Genomic DNA, 15,281 nt, shown 5'->3' with positions numbered 1-15,281 from the left:
TGTTTCCCAGGAACTCCACCTGCTTCCAAATTAGACGAGCACTAGGGGAAGAGACAAGCACATGTGGGGTGGGGGGGGCAGAGATTTTTACAGAGAATAACTGACGATGCATCACCATGGACAGGAGCCTTAAGGGCAAAATACAGTGCTTGTCAGTTCACGTTTGTCTGCACTTGGAGAAGAGGCATTTTCAGGCTCTGCATCATGATAGCTATAACAAGCTGAGTTGAGAGACTTCAATCCATACCCGGCTATGAGTATGGACACTGATGAGAAAGCTTATGTGTGCCTACTCGCATTCATTTCATACGAGGAGACACTTAGCTCATTCAAAAGTACAGCTGGCAAGATAAGCCTTTGAGAGTACAAAATACATATGAGGGTGTTCAGTTTTCAGTCAGGGTTATGCCATTTTTAATGGCCATATACTTACCCTGTCTGGTGCATTTATTCATTTTTGAGCCAAACTAGATTCAATGATTTTCATCATTTTTTTTCACCTCTGTTGACATTGTCTGACAAGACTGTTCAGACTCAGACTGCTCAGGAAAAATAAACTTTGGTGCCAGATTTTGAGCCATCAGCAGTGTTCACTCTCATCTTTATTCTATTATTCTGCTGCAAAGGAACTTTCAGGTCAGGAGCCACAATGGAAAGAAAACAATTCCAGCTCTTTTTTCTTTTTTTTTTTTTGCCCCTTCTCCTTTTTCCCATCTTGTGATCTTAACCCAGCTGGTGAGGGAGAAAATTCCCATGTGAGGCATGTGGGTGGAGCCCAATTGTGTAAGCTCCATGCTTGCAAAGTGTTTGGCATGGATCCGCTCGCTGGCTTTGTTTTCCATGGCTGGACACAGAGGGAAGCCACATTCAGCACATTAACAGCCACCACCTGTTGCTCTGTTCTACTTCAGAGGAACCCTGAGGCTGGGGAATAGCACTGTGCTCTGGCCCTTGATCTCCAGGGAAGTTTGATATGTCTGGGATGTGCATTGGCCCCCACATGTTCCTTGCTTTTGCAAGACATGATGCTGGTGGGTTTGGGAGTCCAGGTGGAGAAGAGGTTCTTGGAGTGATTTGAGCTGTCCTTTAGTGCACGTCACTAGGAGGGATTTTCAAGCTCCATTTCATGTGGCTTTCCTGAAGACAAACTCTTCTTGGCTAATTCACTGCAATCAGAAATTTCCCTGCCACAGACTACTTCAAAAATCCTAACTATGTCAAGCCTAAGTACAAGGAATAAGAAGAAAATGCAAAAAGAAAGAATTTACTCACCTTGTCAATGACATTTGTAGGCCCATCACCAGATTTCTCCCCTCTTTGCATAGCACAGCTTAAATTGAGCTCCATTCCTATGCACTTTGCTGTTCATATGTAAAGCACAAGGAGGAAAAAAAAAAAAAAAAAGCAGCATATCACTAATGCAGCTAATTCTCAGTATCTTGAAGCAATTGACACAAGTACATGAATTAACTCATCACTTTATATCACATACTTGAGGCAAATGTGCTATTTGGAGTACCTCTTGGTAAGAATAAGCAATTTAAGATCCATTAGTATTTGCAATATTCTGTTTCATTAAAACCACAGTCATCCCTAAATGCAGATGAGTGGAGAGAAGCTATCAACCTCGTGGTTGTACTAGACAAACTTAAAAACACTTTATAATACAGGGTGCTGTGAAAAGGTTTTAACAAAAATACAAGCCGAGCCTTAGGTTTCCAAAAGAGGGTTCTCCTACCTTGGGTTGAAGTTTCTTGCAGCTTTCGTAAGTTTGAAAATTATAATGTGAGCTGGGGGGAGACAGCAATTCTGGTGAACAGATTTTAAGTTTTTAATATAACACCAGAGTAGTTTTGCAAAACACTATCTGCTACTTGCATACCAAAATTCACTCTCTTTTATAATGGCCTCAGTGCCTAAGATTATTGGAGAGTTGGAATTATTTTTTAAAATAATAAATACCTATCCTCTGTTTTCATTCAAAATTTCCAAATAAATCAGGGCCCCTTTGCCCTGGGCTTGACCTGTAAAGCTTTAAGATCAGATCTGTTTAATTTATGATACTGTGTTCTAAGAAGTGTTATAAATAATATAAAAGCAGTGGCTTCAGATTTTAATTAGACTTGTGACAAATCTATAGCACATTTAACAAAATATGTATTTCAATTATTTTTTTAAACACTTACTGTACAGACCAAGGAAAGAATCCTGAAAAACTTCTGGAAAAAAAGGATGTTCTTTTTTCAGTCACATTCAACCCTCAAGAAGTTCCTCAACTTAAAAAAAAAAGCTATTTTTGTCTAAGGAATAAAGGTAGAAATGTTACAGAAGTCACAGGAATTTCTGGAAAAACTAAATCCTTTCACTGTGCTGTCTAATTTAGCCTTAAGTCTTTCCCAAATGTTGAAATACACTTTCAGGGCCAGAGACGTTAAAATTCTTACAAACCTGGAATGCCTGCAGGTACTGGCTGAGTGAGGGATGGGCGCTATTTCGCTGCTGAGGAAGGAGCAGCTGGGTCCTGGCTAACACAGAGTACAGCCTGCTTTCCACCCTTCCCCTGGGGCCCACTCCAGCCTTCCCAGGAGCCACTGATTTCGAAGTTTCAGTCCCAGAAAAGGAGCTGACTGATGCATCGAGGCACAAAAGTGCATCTGTGTTGCCATGATTCTCTGGGGAGGATTGTCCCAAGAGACTGTTGCCACACAATGTTCTTCCCTTGGAAGAAAAATCCAATCCTGATTGACAAAATGTACATGATAAGACCTTATGTCCTGCTGAAATAGCACCGTAGAGCTACACTGAGGTCACTGTTACCCTGGCTGACAGGCTTGTAGAGTATGTCACAAAGAGTGGGTGTCCTGGCTAGGCACCTTGAGAGCATGCAATGTGTGCCCTGACTGCTCTGTACCCATTGTATGGCTTAGGTCAGGGCTAGATTGACTCCAAAACTCTCAAAAGTTAGTTCCTATAATCAAACAAAGGCACTGGATTCTGGTGAATCAGGATTAGTGTTCTGCAGCTGTAGGGGAGATACTTTATAATTAAGCCAGCACCCTCCAGCAGATCTCAGCTGGAGGTACCAGCAGTGTTAGGCAAAAACTGGTTTGAAATCAGCCTTGCTTCCGGCTGAATAGCTCTGCTGGTGATGAGGAAAAGTCTGTGTGTTTCTATGGCTCCCACACAGCAGAAGCCCACCTAGAATACCTGAACATGTGGACCTAATACATCTTTATTTTCTTGCTTTTCATTTCTCTGCAAGATTTATAATAGTGAAAAAAAAAAAGTCTATTTACAAGAGTGGCTGCAAAGTTAACCATTCATTTTCTGCTCAAATGCGTGGACACAATGCAAAATGATCCTTAAATGACAGAACAGAAGTCAGGTTAAATCTGAAGTTCCTATACTTTTTACTTTTCTAGGTTACCAATCCATGATTAGAGGTAATAGCTGGTTAGATCCTTGTCAGGAACAAGGCCTGGCCTGGCTGGATTTCAATAAGTTTGCAAAAACCATTGGCCTGAAATTTGAGGCTAAGTAGGATCTTCCACCTTACTCATAAGCATTCCACATCAGTATCTCTGATAAATGTCTCAAGCACTTGAACACAGAAATAATACTAAGGGTATTTCCCTCACAGCTGAATCAAGCTGTGACAACAGATCCTGAAAGTGATTATTTTTGTAATTGTCAAGAATATCTATCCTGTAATTGTCCTTTTTCTAGAAATGTGCAGGAAAGAACAGCAAAGTCCTTTCATGTTGAACAGGTTTCAGGGCAGTTGGTTATTTATTTCCCCAAAGCTATGTAATGTTTCTGCATCAGGGTGAGGTTTGTGTCAGGCAAATTCCATGGTGATGTTATTTTTAAAACCCTGTCTGCTGTTAGTTTACCCTGGCTGACAAAAATTACCCCCTTTCCCATCTCTGCATTCCTACACAATCTAGCCAGCAATAGCTGAAATTTGATAGCACACACAGGTAAAAATGTAGCCAACTGTTGGGTTTTGGCAGTTTCTTGGTCACAATCTGTGGAGTCCATGGGCCTGAAATGAGAGTGATGGAGCAGCTTGCCATTCCTAGAGCTCTTATTTTAGAGTCTCTAAAATCAAGTGCACCTTCTTACCTTTTTGCTTCACACTTGGTACAGAATTGAGAGAGATCTTGACAACTCTAAGAGCCATGAAACATTTTAAAGTGATTAATAAGACTGCACACTTAGAGCAAAGGATGACTCCTGCAGGACTCTGCCTACATTTCATGTTAGCATCAGATAACAATTCATCCAAGCCAAGTAGATAACTAGCAGATTTTTCCTATATACCCATAACAAAGTCTGAACAGCAGGAATAACAACAAAGTGCTTAAACACACAATATTTTTAGAACAAAACAGATTAAAAGAAACAGTCTTTTAAAGACAACAAACCTATGAATATTATAAGTCTCTGCTCAGGCCTCCAAACCACAGTTCTACTGTTACAGTGCACTCAGTCTATGCCTTTCCCCATTCCCCGGGACCCCCGTGACTCTGATCAGATAACCCTGGACCCCTCCTTCCTGCCCTGACAGGGTTGGTGGAGAGCCAAGAAGCCCTCCCTGTCCAGAGCCTAGATAAACCCCTAACCCTTCCTGTTTGCCCTCTTTGCCCCACTCTTTCCCCTGGACATGATAGAATAAAGAGCTGGAAAACCACACTGGGTAAGAGCCTCTGTTGGAAATCTTTGCCCATTTTCTGATATTCCTCCCCTCAAAGCCTCGTACCTCTGGGCTAGCCTGTTAATTCAGGGGCTGAGAGAGGGGGGAAATGTCACTTTACCTGTCTAAACACATGCAACATTAAACTGTCTTTTCATTGTCCCACGATCTCCTCAGTGCCCTTGCCCTCATCCTGGATGTCTCAGTGCCATGACAGAGGCACCGTGCTTCTCCAGGGCTCTGGGTACCAGGCTACCACAGCCACATCTCCTGTGGCCCTGGAGCTGACTCTGTGCCAGCCCTGTGCCAGGCACAGGAGGGGACCCTGTTCCCTCACAGATGGCCCTTGCCTGCTGTGTGCAGCCAGGGGACGTGTAGCACTAAAAGGCAGCATGTTTGGCTGGAGGCTTGCAGGCTGCTCCAGCCTGATGGGGCTGGGTAGTGCCACACATCCGTGGCTCTTTCTGAGGATTACTGCAGTGGTCCTCAGAAACAGGCTGGCCCTCGCTGCTGTGACCTGTCACAGCTGTGCTGCCTTTTCCCATTTGATGTCCTCAGCATCTTTATTGAGAAAACACCACTGTTGCTTCCCATGCCACCTGTGTAGTTTATCATTTTTTCCCTCTCCTAATGCATTTCTTTGCTGCAATTTTGGATACATTTTCTCCCTTGCTTGTCTCTGTTTTTTACCAGCATCACACTATGAAGACAGTCCTAGCCACTTGATAATACTAGTTGCAAAGTTGTCCTTGTTTCCTTAGAGCAGAAAGCTGCCTGTGCTCACACTGGAAAAGACTATTTTGCCAGAAATCCATTGTTGCTTTTATGCCCCGTATAGCATTTCTCTTCCTTCCCTGTGGGAATAGCAGTCACAATCAACAGTTACTTGGCCACAAACCTGTGCAGCCCATGGGCCTGAAATGAGACTAATAGAGCAGCTTGGAATTCCTAGAGCTCCTGTTTTAGACTCTCTCCAGATTCAAGTGGACTTTCTTATTTTGCTACTTCACACTCAGTTTTGAAAGAGATTTTGGCATGAGTTCTTGCATTCCCTTTACTGTGTATGAGGAAGTGAAAGCACTTACTGTGATAGCAGCACTGCCTTACCCAAACAGGCCAACAGACAGGGAATTCTGAGCTAGTCAAACTCCTGAGGTTGAAACAGATTTATGAAAATATCTCTATTTATTTATTCGTATATACATTTCCCATCCTCATTTTCCCCCCCATCTGGTAACCTGTTATTCATGCAAGTCTATTCCTTTGTTGAATTTTTGCTTCACTTCCTGTCAAATTATTTCATTTTATTTAACTTCACCTGTCAAAATACATGAGCTAATTCTCTCTGTGATGACCTGCCACTGCTTCTGAGTCTCCAGTGACAGGATGCAGCAACTGCATGCCTGCAAAGCCTGTGCCATGGAAATAACCTGGGCATCTTTACATACACACAAGCAGAGAAGACAAACCCAGACTGAAATGCCTTAAACCGAATCAGCTCTGCTCTCAGGTGCTGCCAAACAAGAAACCTCCCCTGCCCACAAACATGGTCCTTTCACACCTTTCATCTCTGGGTTGCCAAATGTTTAATGTGCAGAATCTAACACAATGGACACCACCATCTCTCTGAGTTTATCCCTCACCTAAAACATTCTCTGGGGGGACTTATGTAGGGTTTTTTTTGGGGAGTATACTGGTATAATGCAAGATGTTCTGAAATAATTTCTTATTCTATGAATTGACTGCGTACTACCTAACAGCAGCTACAAAGGAAGGCACTCTCCGTAATACCGTGGTATTCATTTTTATCATTTTTACAGCTTTGATGCTGGCAGTTATAATTTATCTGACTTCTCAGTCAATGTGCAGAGCTACCATGGCCCCATGCCACCTTGCAGCACAGGAAGCCCTTGCCTGGCCGGGCCAATGGCTGCCCAGCAAGTCATTACTTGCACTGGGAGTGGTGAAATGCAAAGCCAGAGCATCTTGAGTAAACAGATCCCTCTTTCATCTCCTCTACAGAAGTGGGTGAGTGAGAATTGGTGTTACACAAGGCTGCGTTGATGCTGTTCAAAGTGATGAGTTTTACCCTTAATGTTATACTGAGGGAACCCATGTGGTGGCCAGTGATTGATTACCTTCACAAAGCTCATTTTCACTCAGCAGTGGTGAGTTTCAGAAGGGTGATAATAACAGATATCATTGCCTAAGTTCTCTCTCACAGGTTTTCCACTGTCCCATGGAAATCAAAAGGTGATTAATTCCTTTAGCAGCTTTTGTGGTACTCAGGAAAAGTTGACATAAAGTGGATGATACTGCATATTTACCTGTAGGAGCCAAAGCCCATAATGGGTCTTTAATAATGAAAGCTGAGGATACTACATCAGCAGAGAACTGGAAGAATGTCTGCAAAGAAATAGGAACAAGGGTCTCAGCAGGGATTCAGGACATCCACAGGACCAGGAATGAACAGGAAGTCTGTGTCTACCTGTGAGCTTGTGTGCTTGAAGAAACAGAATCAGAGGCTTTGGAAGGATGCTTGTCTGACCTTGGAAAGAATAAGAAAATATAGATGGCATCCTGAATAAGAAAAAATAAATGGCTCACATTATGTGTTAAAATAGAGAAGTTCTCCTCTTTGGGAGATTTAGCTGAGGTTCTTCCAAGCATGAACCTTCATAAAAAAGAACAAAAACATACAGATAGCTAGACATGCCAAAGGGGTGGTGGAAACACCTGCTGGGGGCAGTTTGTCAGGAGTGCACCATCCTCTGTGGCCAAAGGCCCCGTGGTGGCCAAGGCAGGTGCATGCCCCTGTCTGAGTGGGTCAGATTAGCAGCTTGCTCCTCCTCACAGGCAGCACCAACCACGGAGGCAGCAGGGCTGGGTGAGGGCACTGTTATCCCTCATCCTCTCCTGCTTCCATGCCAGCAGCAGCAGCTGTTCCACCCCCTGCCCCTGGTGCTTGCCTGAGCGGCGCCTCGCGGGGTGCGCGGTGTCAGTAGGAAATGGAATAATGAGCCTCAATTAAGCAGCTCCCCATACAGTCATGGATGAACTTGTCCCAGCAAGAGTACCCAGGCCCAGGGGCTCTGCAGGGTGGTTTTGTGATGTGCAGCTGGTTCAAAGCCATTTGTGGAACGCTGAATATTCCTCCTCCCTGTGGGACACACTTGCCCTTTTGAGTACTACACACACAGGGTGTAGCCAGGTGGGGGGAGGCACAAAACACAGGATGTGAATGCCATCCTTTTTATATAGGTCTGTCTTTATACACGCCTGTTTACCAAGGAGTAAGAATAGACAAAGGGAGAAAAGCTCTCCACCTTCATAAAAATCATGAAGTCTTTGGCTGACATAACACTGGTTTGCCCCTGAAACAAAATTTGGGCACCATTTAGCTTTGCTCTCATTACTGTTTATGTAGGACAACACTTACCTTCACTTAAAGAGCCAGCACAACAATTTTTGTCTTTTCTTCTTCCCAAGTGAGTCTTCAGTGTGAGATTTACATGGTGGCCAGAACTTATGCAGCCTTTTCCCAGCGGGATATTTCTGCAGTAATATCTACAGATCCAAAAACATAAACCATTTATTCCCATTAAGAGTACTTAGGGAGTAAAAAAAATAAAATCTTGTTACAGTCCATATCACTAAACTTGGTATGTTGTTTTTGGGGTTTTTTCCCACCAGGTCTTTTTTTTCTTCAGCTCTTTTCATAAGAACTGTGCTACTAAACTTCCAGCCATGATGGAAAGGGGACATCAGCCTCTGCTGTCTCTGAGGTTAGGCCACAAAAACTGTGCTTATTTCCTTCAGGGAAGCAATGTGCTTTCAGTAGATTTCACACTTTTCACAACGTGTGAGTCACCAAGATGACTTTTGCTAAAAGAGCATACAGAGTTTGCAGAGCTGTACGTATATAAGTTTGTACTCCGTGATTAGAGGAGCAAAAGTGTTCACTGCAGAACAACATTCAGCTGGACAACTGCATGATAAAATGACCTGGGGGTGGAGAATTTTGGAGTGGGTTTGGGGAGGAGGTGAACCCCTTGCATGGCGGCATTCAAAGGAGGTGATGAGAAGTTTAATTAATTCAAGGGTTCCAGGTATTTTTGGAAAGATTTTTACTGACTGACAGTAGGACAATGTTTGCATAATTGCCCAAGCATGCAGCCTTTGAATAATAATAATATTGCTGTTCTCTGAGATACACTTTGTTTTCAGAAGTGACCCGATATCAGTAGAAGAAAAGACTCAATTTCACAGTTACTTCGAAACAAAAATAATTATGGGAATGCATACAGAAATTAAATTTGTGCAATTTGTGCTAAGAAACTAAACATCCCCTAAAGCTAGTCAATTTTAACCATTTCAGATTGGTTATCCTCTCTGTATCACTATTTAGGCCTGAGATCTCTTCTTCGTCTGCTCTAATCCCATTCTTTTGCTGTCTTCCATCATGCTAGAGATATTCTAGGTCTTAGACAATGTGTATATCCAATAAATGTAATTAAAATGCAACTACAACTATCTTTTTCATTTTCCTTATCACAAAAAAAAATACATATTGAACCCTAACAAAGTTTATGGATGTGTTTCTCATTTTGAGTCTTGTGCAGTATCTACTGAAGACAAATAGGATAATTTCCCATGAATATAGCAAACACTGGTACAAACAATACAGCAGCATAGAAAAGAGCCCATTTAAAAACTGCAGGAATGTGAGAATCTCTCTGACTGTAGATGTGCAACCCCCAAATCACTGAGGAACCTACTCATCAGATTTCAACCTTCCTGATAACACCACCCAAAGAAAGAGAAGCTTCTTTCCTTTTTTCTGTTCTGTCTTTATTTTGAGCTGTCTAGAAAACAGTAAAAACTTATCTTTCCATGCATTTGTTCCTTCCAAAAAGAGCAAACCAGCAAACAGCCAAACAAGCCATTGTTAAGTCTTGTTAAGCAATTTATGGAGGATCACCTTCAGAGGCTCCTGAGATTTATTTGTTCACCTTATTTGGCATAGTTGATCAGCAAAGTGTTTCTGAAAGAGCGACAGAGCATCTTTTTCTGGTGCTGTGAGTGGGAAAGCAAACCCAGGTACCAGAGCTCTGTGTCTCTCCTCTTTCCTTTAGTGAGTAATAGTGCCACAAGTCCTGGCAGGCTTGGAGAGTGCCACTAAACTGTCCCTCAGCCGGTGGGAAGGATCTGACAGTGACTTACAACCTGAGGAAATGAGAGAGACAACATTTACCTCGAGTGCTGGGCAGTCAGGGAAGATAAGGACTGTAATCTGTGCCTCTGCAGAGCAAACTTCTTGGCTACGTTCAGTTCTCACTGATGCTTCCTGGGCTTCCACCACTGTGACCAGAGGTGGAATGTGCACCTCCTCCACTCCTATCCTGTCCCTACAAAGAGCTGCAGGTGATGCTGTCCTCTGCCTCAAGGCTGCTGCCATTTATGCCATCGACACCATCAAGGAGGAAAATGCTGCAGTAGGTCTGCCCAAGTGTTAGTGTGAGGTATGCTGTCAGTCATCTGCTCAGCCTGGTGCCACTCCAAATCAGCTGGTAGGAAATGAGGGGCGAAAAGAAAGTACTTGGCAATGAATCCTAGTATTTTTTCCCTCTCCTCTGCATTCCTCACCCACCTTCATTTCATAGCTTTGGTGAAAGGAGCTGAAGAGAAAAATAAGCAGTTCGAGTCTAACGCCATTTTTGATAATGTAAATGCACAACCATTTATACTTTCAAGAATTCAAATCTGCAATTTCAAAGTGGAATTATGCCAATCGCATTTTTTATCTGGCTAAATTCATTGTTAGGAAATCATAAATAAGGATGACATGGGACTGCTTAATGGAAAGATGCTGACCTTTCCTCCATGGTTTATTACTATCCTCTGGTCCAAATTGAAGTCAGCTTATGTTCTCAGCTTAGTTTGTCTCTTGCCACAAGAAGTAGTTTTCCTTTAGAAAAAGGCTCAGAAGCGGTATGAGGATCTCACTCATTTATTTCTCCTAGGAAATACATTCTCTTTTGGTCTCCTCAGAGGGATGTGTCTTTGTAGGCAGGTTCAGCACTGCCAGGGGAGGGGAAAACCAATCATTTCCAGCTTCATGATCATGGTTTCAAGAATCATCTTGGCTGGGCACTAGCATTAGTCTCTGTATATGTGTATGAGGGAGGATAGGTTCTCAAAATAAGTAAAAGGCAAATTCAAAGAAGAGAGTAATCTCTTCTTTATCCTCAGCGCGTAGGACAAGAAACGGGCTTACCTGCAGCTAGAGGTGTTAAGAAAGTTCTGTTTGAATCTTCTCAGAATCCCTGAGAATTTTCTCAGAATCCCTGAGAAAAACTGCCTGATGAAGTGTGGCTTGCCTGTTGGCGGAGGGGCTCGACAAGGCTCTGTTCCTGGGGAGATGCAGATATTGTTAAGGACAGAATAAATAACTTGGTAGACTTTCCACCCCTGTGAATGACAAAAGTATTTTACTCACACCAGTTTTTTTTGTCTCTGAGATCTTCTAGCACTGAGAGCAGTGACAGAATATCTCAGTTCTTCCTGCCACATGTCACATGAGAGTACACCAAAGGGAGCTAGGAAAACAAACAGGGAAAACGTAGCCTCAGAGCATGAAACATGGAAAATAAGGATATGCTGGTGGCATGTGAGCCATCCTTCAGGCTCCAGGTGAAACCCTGGGCCTTGGCAGGCACGCAGACAGCTCCTGGGTGTGTGTGTCTGCCTGACACCGGAACAGCTGGTAGCACAACCAGCCTGCAGGTCATCCAGACAATTCAGGGCTCTCATAAACTTTATGAGCTGTTATTCAGCAACACCCAATAATTATAAACCAATATGTTGCAGGTAACATGGGGAACAGCTGGAAAAGTCCAGGAGTGAAGACACCAGCTAAAAGAAATGAATACAACAGACTGAGAGAGGCTGAAATTCTGGAAGGAGACAGGCTCCACATGAATCTGCCAGAGTTGCATTCGTACGCCGAGAACTTTTCATTTTAGTGCCCTTTCAGAGAAGCTGAAAATATCCACTAACCCTGAGAACAAACATATCATTTTAAAGCAGAATAGGCCTGTAAGACTTTTAAACACTTGTTCGTTGATTATATTAATGCCAGAATATATTAAAGAAGTGCAATATAAATTTGATTTTAATTGTTTTGTACACACGCCAGTGAAAAGGAACTGATTGGATACAGTTCACAGGCAGTATGTTAATACGTTATTTTCATATGATGATAGCTTTGCATAATCTTTCTTTTTCCAAGATTTAGAAGAACCTGTTGTTAACCAAAGCACAGGAGAGAGGAAGAATACAATTTACATAAAATCGGCTACCCTACACATTAATTAGTAATGTGGCTGAGCGGAAGGTGTGTTCACTTAGTAGAAAGTACACTTTATAATTTATACACCAGCTGTTTCAGTGCTTTCTAGTCCATTTTCCTCCCTGCCTGCCTCTAATGAAATCGTGTTACTGGAGAATTGACTGGGGTGAATTGAGATTTTAATCCCATTGACGCTTCTCTATGGAAAGGCACACTGGTGGGAACTTTTAATGGAAGGTCTGTAATCAGAAGACACTTGTATTCAGTCCCCCACTATAATGACTCTCATCAAATGTTAAAGCCCAGGCAGTGTGCAGAAGGCTAGAATTTCAAGGTTTTTGACCAACCCCATTTGAGGCATTCCTCTGGGAGTGTGTGATTACTCAAGTTTAGCAGTTTATTGCCTCATCTTTCAATATCCAGTGAAGCACAAAATTCTCATCTAGGTTGCTCTTTTTACTTAAAGAACAGGCCAAAATAGACTGCAGAGCTACTAGCACTGTCATTGAGGTTAATTCTTGCTTCTCATTTAACAGGAGATCAATGAAAAAGCTTTAAAATATTAGAACACAAATGCTGCTTCTAAAATTGCTTAGCAGCCTTTGTAAAAATTTTGGTTCACACCACACTTTTCCAACACATGCTCGCATTTATTTATTACCAATTGCTTTTTTAAGGCTAAGAGTAACATTAATTGAGAGGTGGTGCCGTTCTGCAAAGAAGGATGTAAACATGTATTAAAATCCAGCGGAGCGAACAGTTTTCCTATTCCCCAAACTTTGCAGTCAAGAAAAGTACAGTCATTAAAAGAGAGGTGGTCAAAAAGCAAACTGAACTGGGAGTTAATGGGACTCATTATGCTGGCTGCATGTTAGCAATGTCTCCTTCTCTCCCAGAAAAACAAGCAGAAATAGACACAGAAAAGCAAAACACACTTGAACAAATGCCTGTTAAAATCCCTGTGAGAAGAATGCATTTGCTCTGCACAGACACAAACACATCAATTAATGCAGTGGAAGCCATTTATACAAATACATGTTAAGGAATAAACTGGAAAAATGAAGGAACTTCTGACAAAAGATGTCAGATGCTGTTGAAAGGAATAAATCTATTTAAAAGACAACATATTTTTCAAATGCAGCAAGTCAAAATAGAAGGAATAATAGGAAGAATGCCTCTGAACCATTAATGTTAAATAACAAAAAAAAAAAATCTTTCCCTTCCTTCTTCTTTTCCTCCTCCCCTAAAAAGGAATCAAGATGAGAGTTTCTTTAATAAGCATTTCTCTGCCAGCTTAATGAATACATTTGAATGACTTTCCCTATTCCCTGTTCCTTTCTTATTGAATTGGTCAGACAAAGGTCTAATTTGGGACGTTTTTTACTTGAAGGAGCTCTTTCTTTCTGATACTTCTTTTGGGCCAGCATGGGTTCAGGATTTTCCACTCCTTATGCAATTCACTCCCTCTGGTCCCTTTCTTATTTTAGTTATTTCAAAAAATGTTAGGATCCACTTGTTATTAGAGGTTCTTTTTTTATGGTCTCCAATCTGAATAGGTGACTACATTCTCACATTCCCTGCAGAATTCATGGCAGTTATTGTATATGTGCTGTAATTCTTACAGGAAGGATCACAATGTAGCTTTTCACCAGAATATGTTTGTGTGCATTTTTCAGGGCTTGTTTAATGCTTGTTTCATTTCAGGGTTTAAATTAATCTATATGTCAATAGATTTTTAGTGTGTACACTATGCAAATGCTTTTCAGGAGGTCTTTCTTTAGACTTTTAGACTTTCCACTCAAATTTGATGGATTAAAGTGTTCCAAGTGTCCAAATTTGAAGGGGACATCCAAACGTCAGATTCCTTTAGAGTTTCTGTAGCAAGTAATGAATGCCTTTTGTTACATCAGCCCTAATTTTTTCAGGCTCTCTCCTGCTTCCTTTTACCAGCCTCCTGCCTACTTCTTTGAGAGTTTTCTCACTCTCCACCCTGGCCAGCCAAGGTGTGTTCCCAACCAGCTTTCTGCTGGTGTCCCTCAGGGGTACCGATCCATACATCAATGATCTGCATGCTCCACGGGCATTCATTAATTTAGCTCCTTGGCACCTACATTAGGCATGGAATATTACATCAGTCTGGCAGAGACAGAGCTGAAACAGAGACAAGCAACTGAGTCACCAAAGGGCACTCAGAAAATTTGTTTGAGGGCCAGAAATCTCATCCAGGTTTTCATTTCTTAAACACAGATAGTACTAAATTGTGGGAATCCAGGGCTTCCCTCTGGCTGCCCTGGGACCCTGGCAGGGGGTCAGGAATGCCCCTGTACAGAGCCCCCAGAGACACTGTCTGTGATCTCTGTCCATGGAAAAGAGTTTTCAATCTTACAGGATGAATTACAAGCTCTGAGTGTTTGATATAAGTAATAATTAAGTGTGGCATGGATGCAAAAGTAGAATTTTAGGATTCTAGATAGGGGTCCAAAGGGAACAAGATGGAGGAAATTGGGTGTGTCTTGTCCTTTTTCTCCTTCATGCCTTCCATGTTTCACTGTAGTGTTGGCATTTTTCTATTGGTTTAGGTTGGGGACACACTGTTCAATGTAGATGACAGATATTGGCACATTATTGTAAATCCAGCCCAGGGAGTTTCTGGTATTTAATGTTTGTAACATCCCACTGAGGGCAGAGCCCCACACGCTGCCCTGCAGGACAGAGCTGCGGCAGGGCAGCAGAACATGTTAGAGATAAACAGAATAAACAACCTTGAAACCAGCACAGGTTTCTTCTTTGGCAGCAGGGCTGAAAGACAGAGACTTTCTACAATCTCAGAATCATCAATACCACAGATTCCGACACTAAAAAAGTTTCCTCAGTGGTCCTAATCCACCAAAAAGAACAAGATACAAATTCAGACATTCTGATGTTGTTCCTAACCATAAAATACCAGCATCTTACTATGTGTGCTATCTTTTCTAGCTCTCTAGAAGAAAACAGCTTAGCAACTAATAAATAAGGCCATTAAAAGTGGATTAAGATTGAGGAAATGTGAGAGAGTCTTTCTGTAAGGGGCAAGGAGGCTCCTGAGCACAGACTAGTACTCCACACTCACTTTTCTTATTGAAGCTGACCTAGTTATTAACTCCCCGTTTTGAAAAGGACACACCAAAGAAAATGTGGAGACTGTTGTGAGATAAGAGCTGGTCAGAGGGGAAAGGAAAAAATGTATCAGCACAA

The 15,281-nt window shown here is 42.1% G+C and overlaps 1 protein-coding gene across 1 annotated transcript in view; it reads right to left on the bottom strand.

The window, feature by feature from the left end:
- LOC110470105 (uncharacterized) overlaps positions 1–14,118 on the bottom strand; it is a 15,195-nt gene extending 1,077 nt beyond the window's left edge. Inside the window, exons 1-5 of the mRNA XM_085582380.1 lie at positions 14,094–14,118; positions 10,974–11,190; positions 8,136–8,263; positions 1,273–1,361; positions 1–41 (exon numbers count right to left, since the gene is read on the bottom strand). The exon at positions 1–41 is cut by the window's left edge and continues 43 nt beyond it. Coding sequence (XP_085438506.1) covers positions 1–41; positions 1,273–1,361; positions 8,136–8,263; positions 10,974–11,190; positions 14,094–14,118 — 500 coding nt within the window. The remainder of the gene's footprint in view (positions 42–1,272; positions 1,362–8,135; positions 8,264–10,973; positions 11,191–14,093) is intronic.
- Between the last annotated feature and the right edge of the window lie 1,163 nt (positions 14,119–15,281).

Source organism: Lonchura striata, chromosome 5, assembly GCF_050655825.1.
Source record: "Lonchura striata isolate lonStrDom1 chromosome 5, ASM5065582v1, whole genome shotgun sequence".
NCBI lineage: Eukaryota > Metazoa > Chordata > Aves > Passeriformes > Estrildidae > Lonchura > Lonchura striata.
This window is presented reverse-complemented; position numbering and strand designations above follow the sequence as displayed.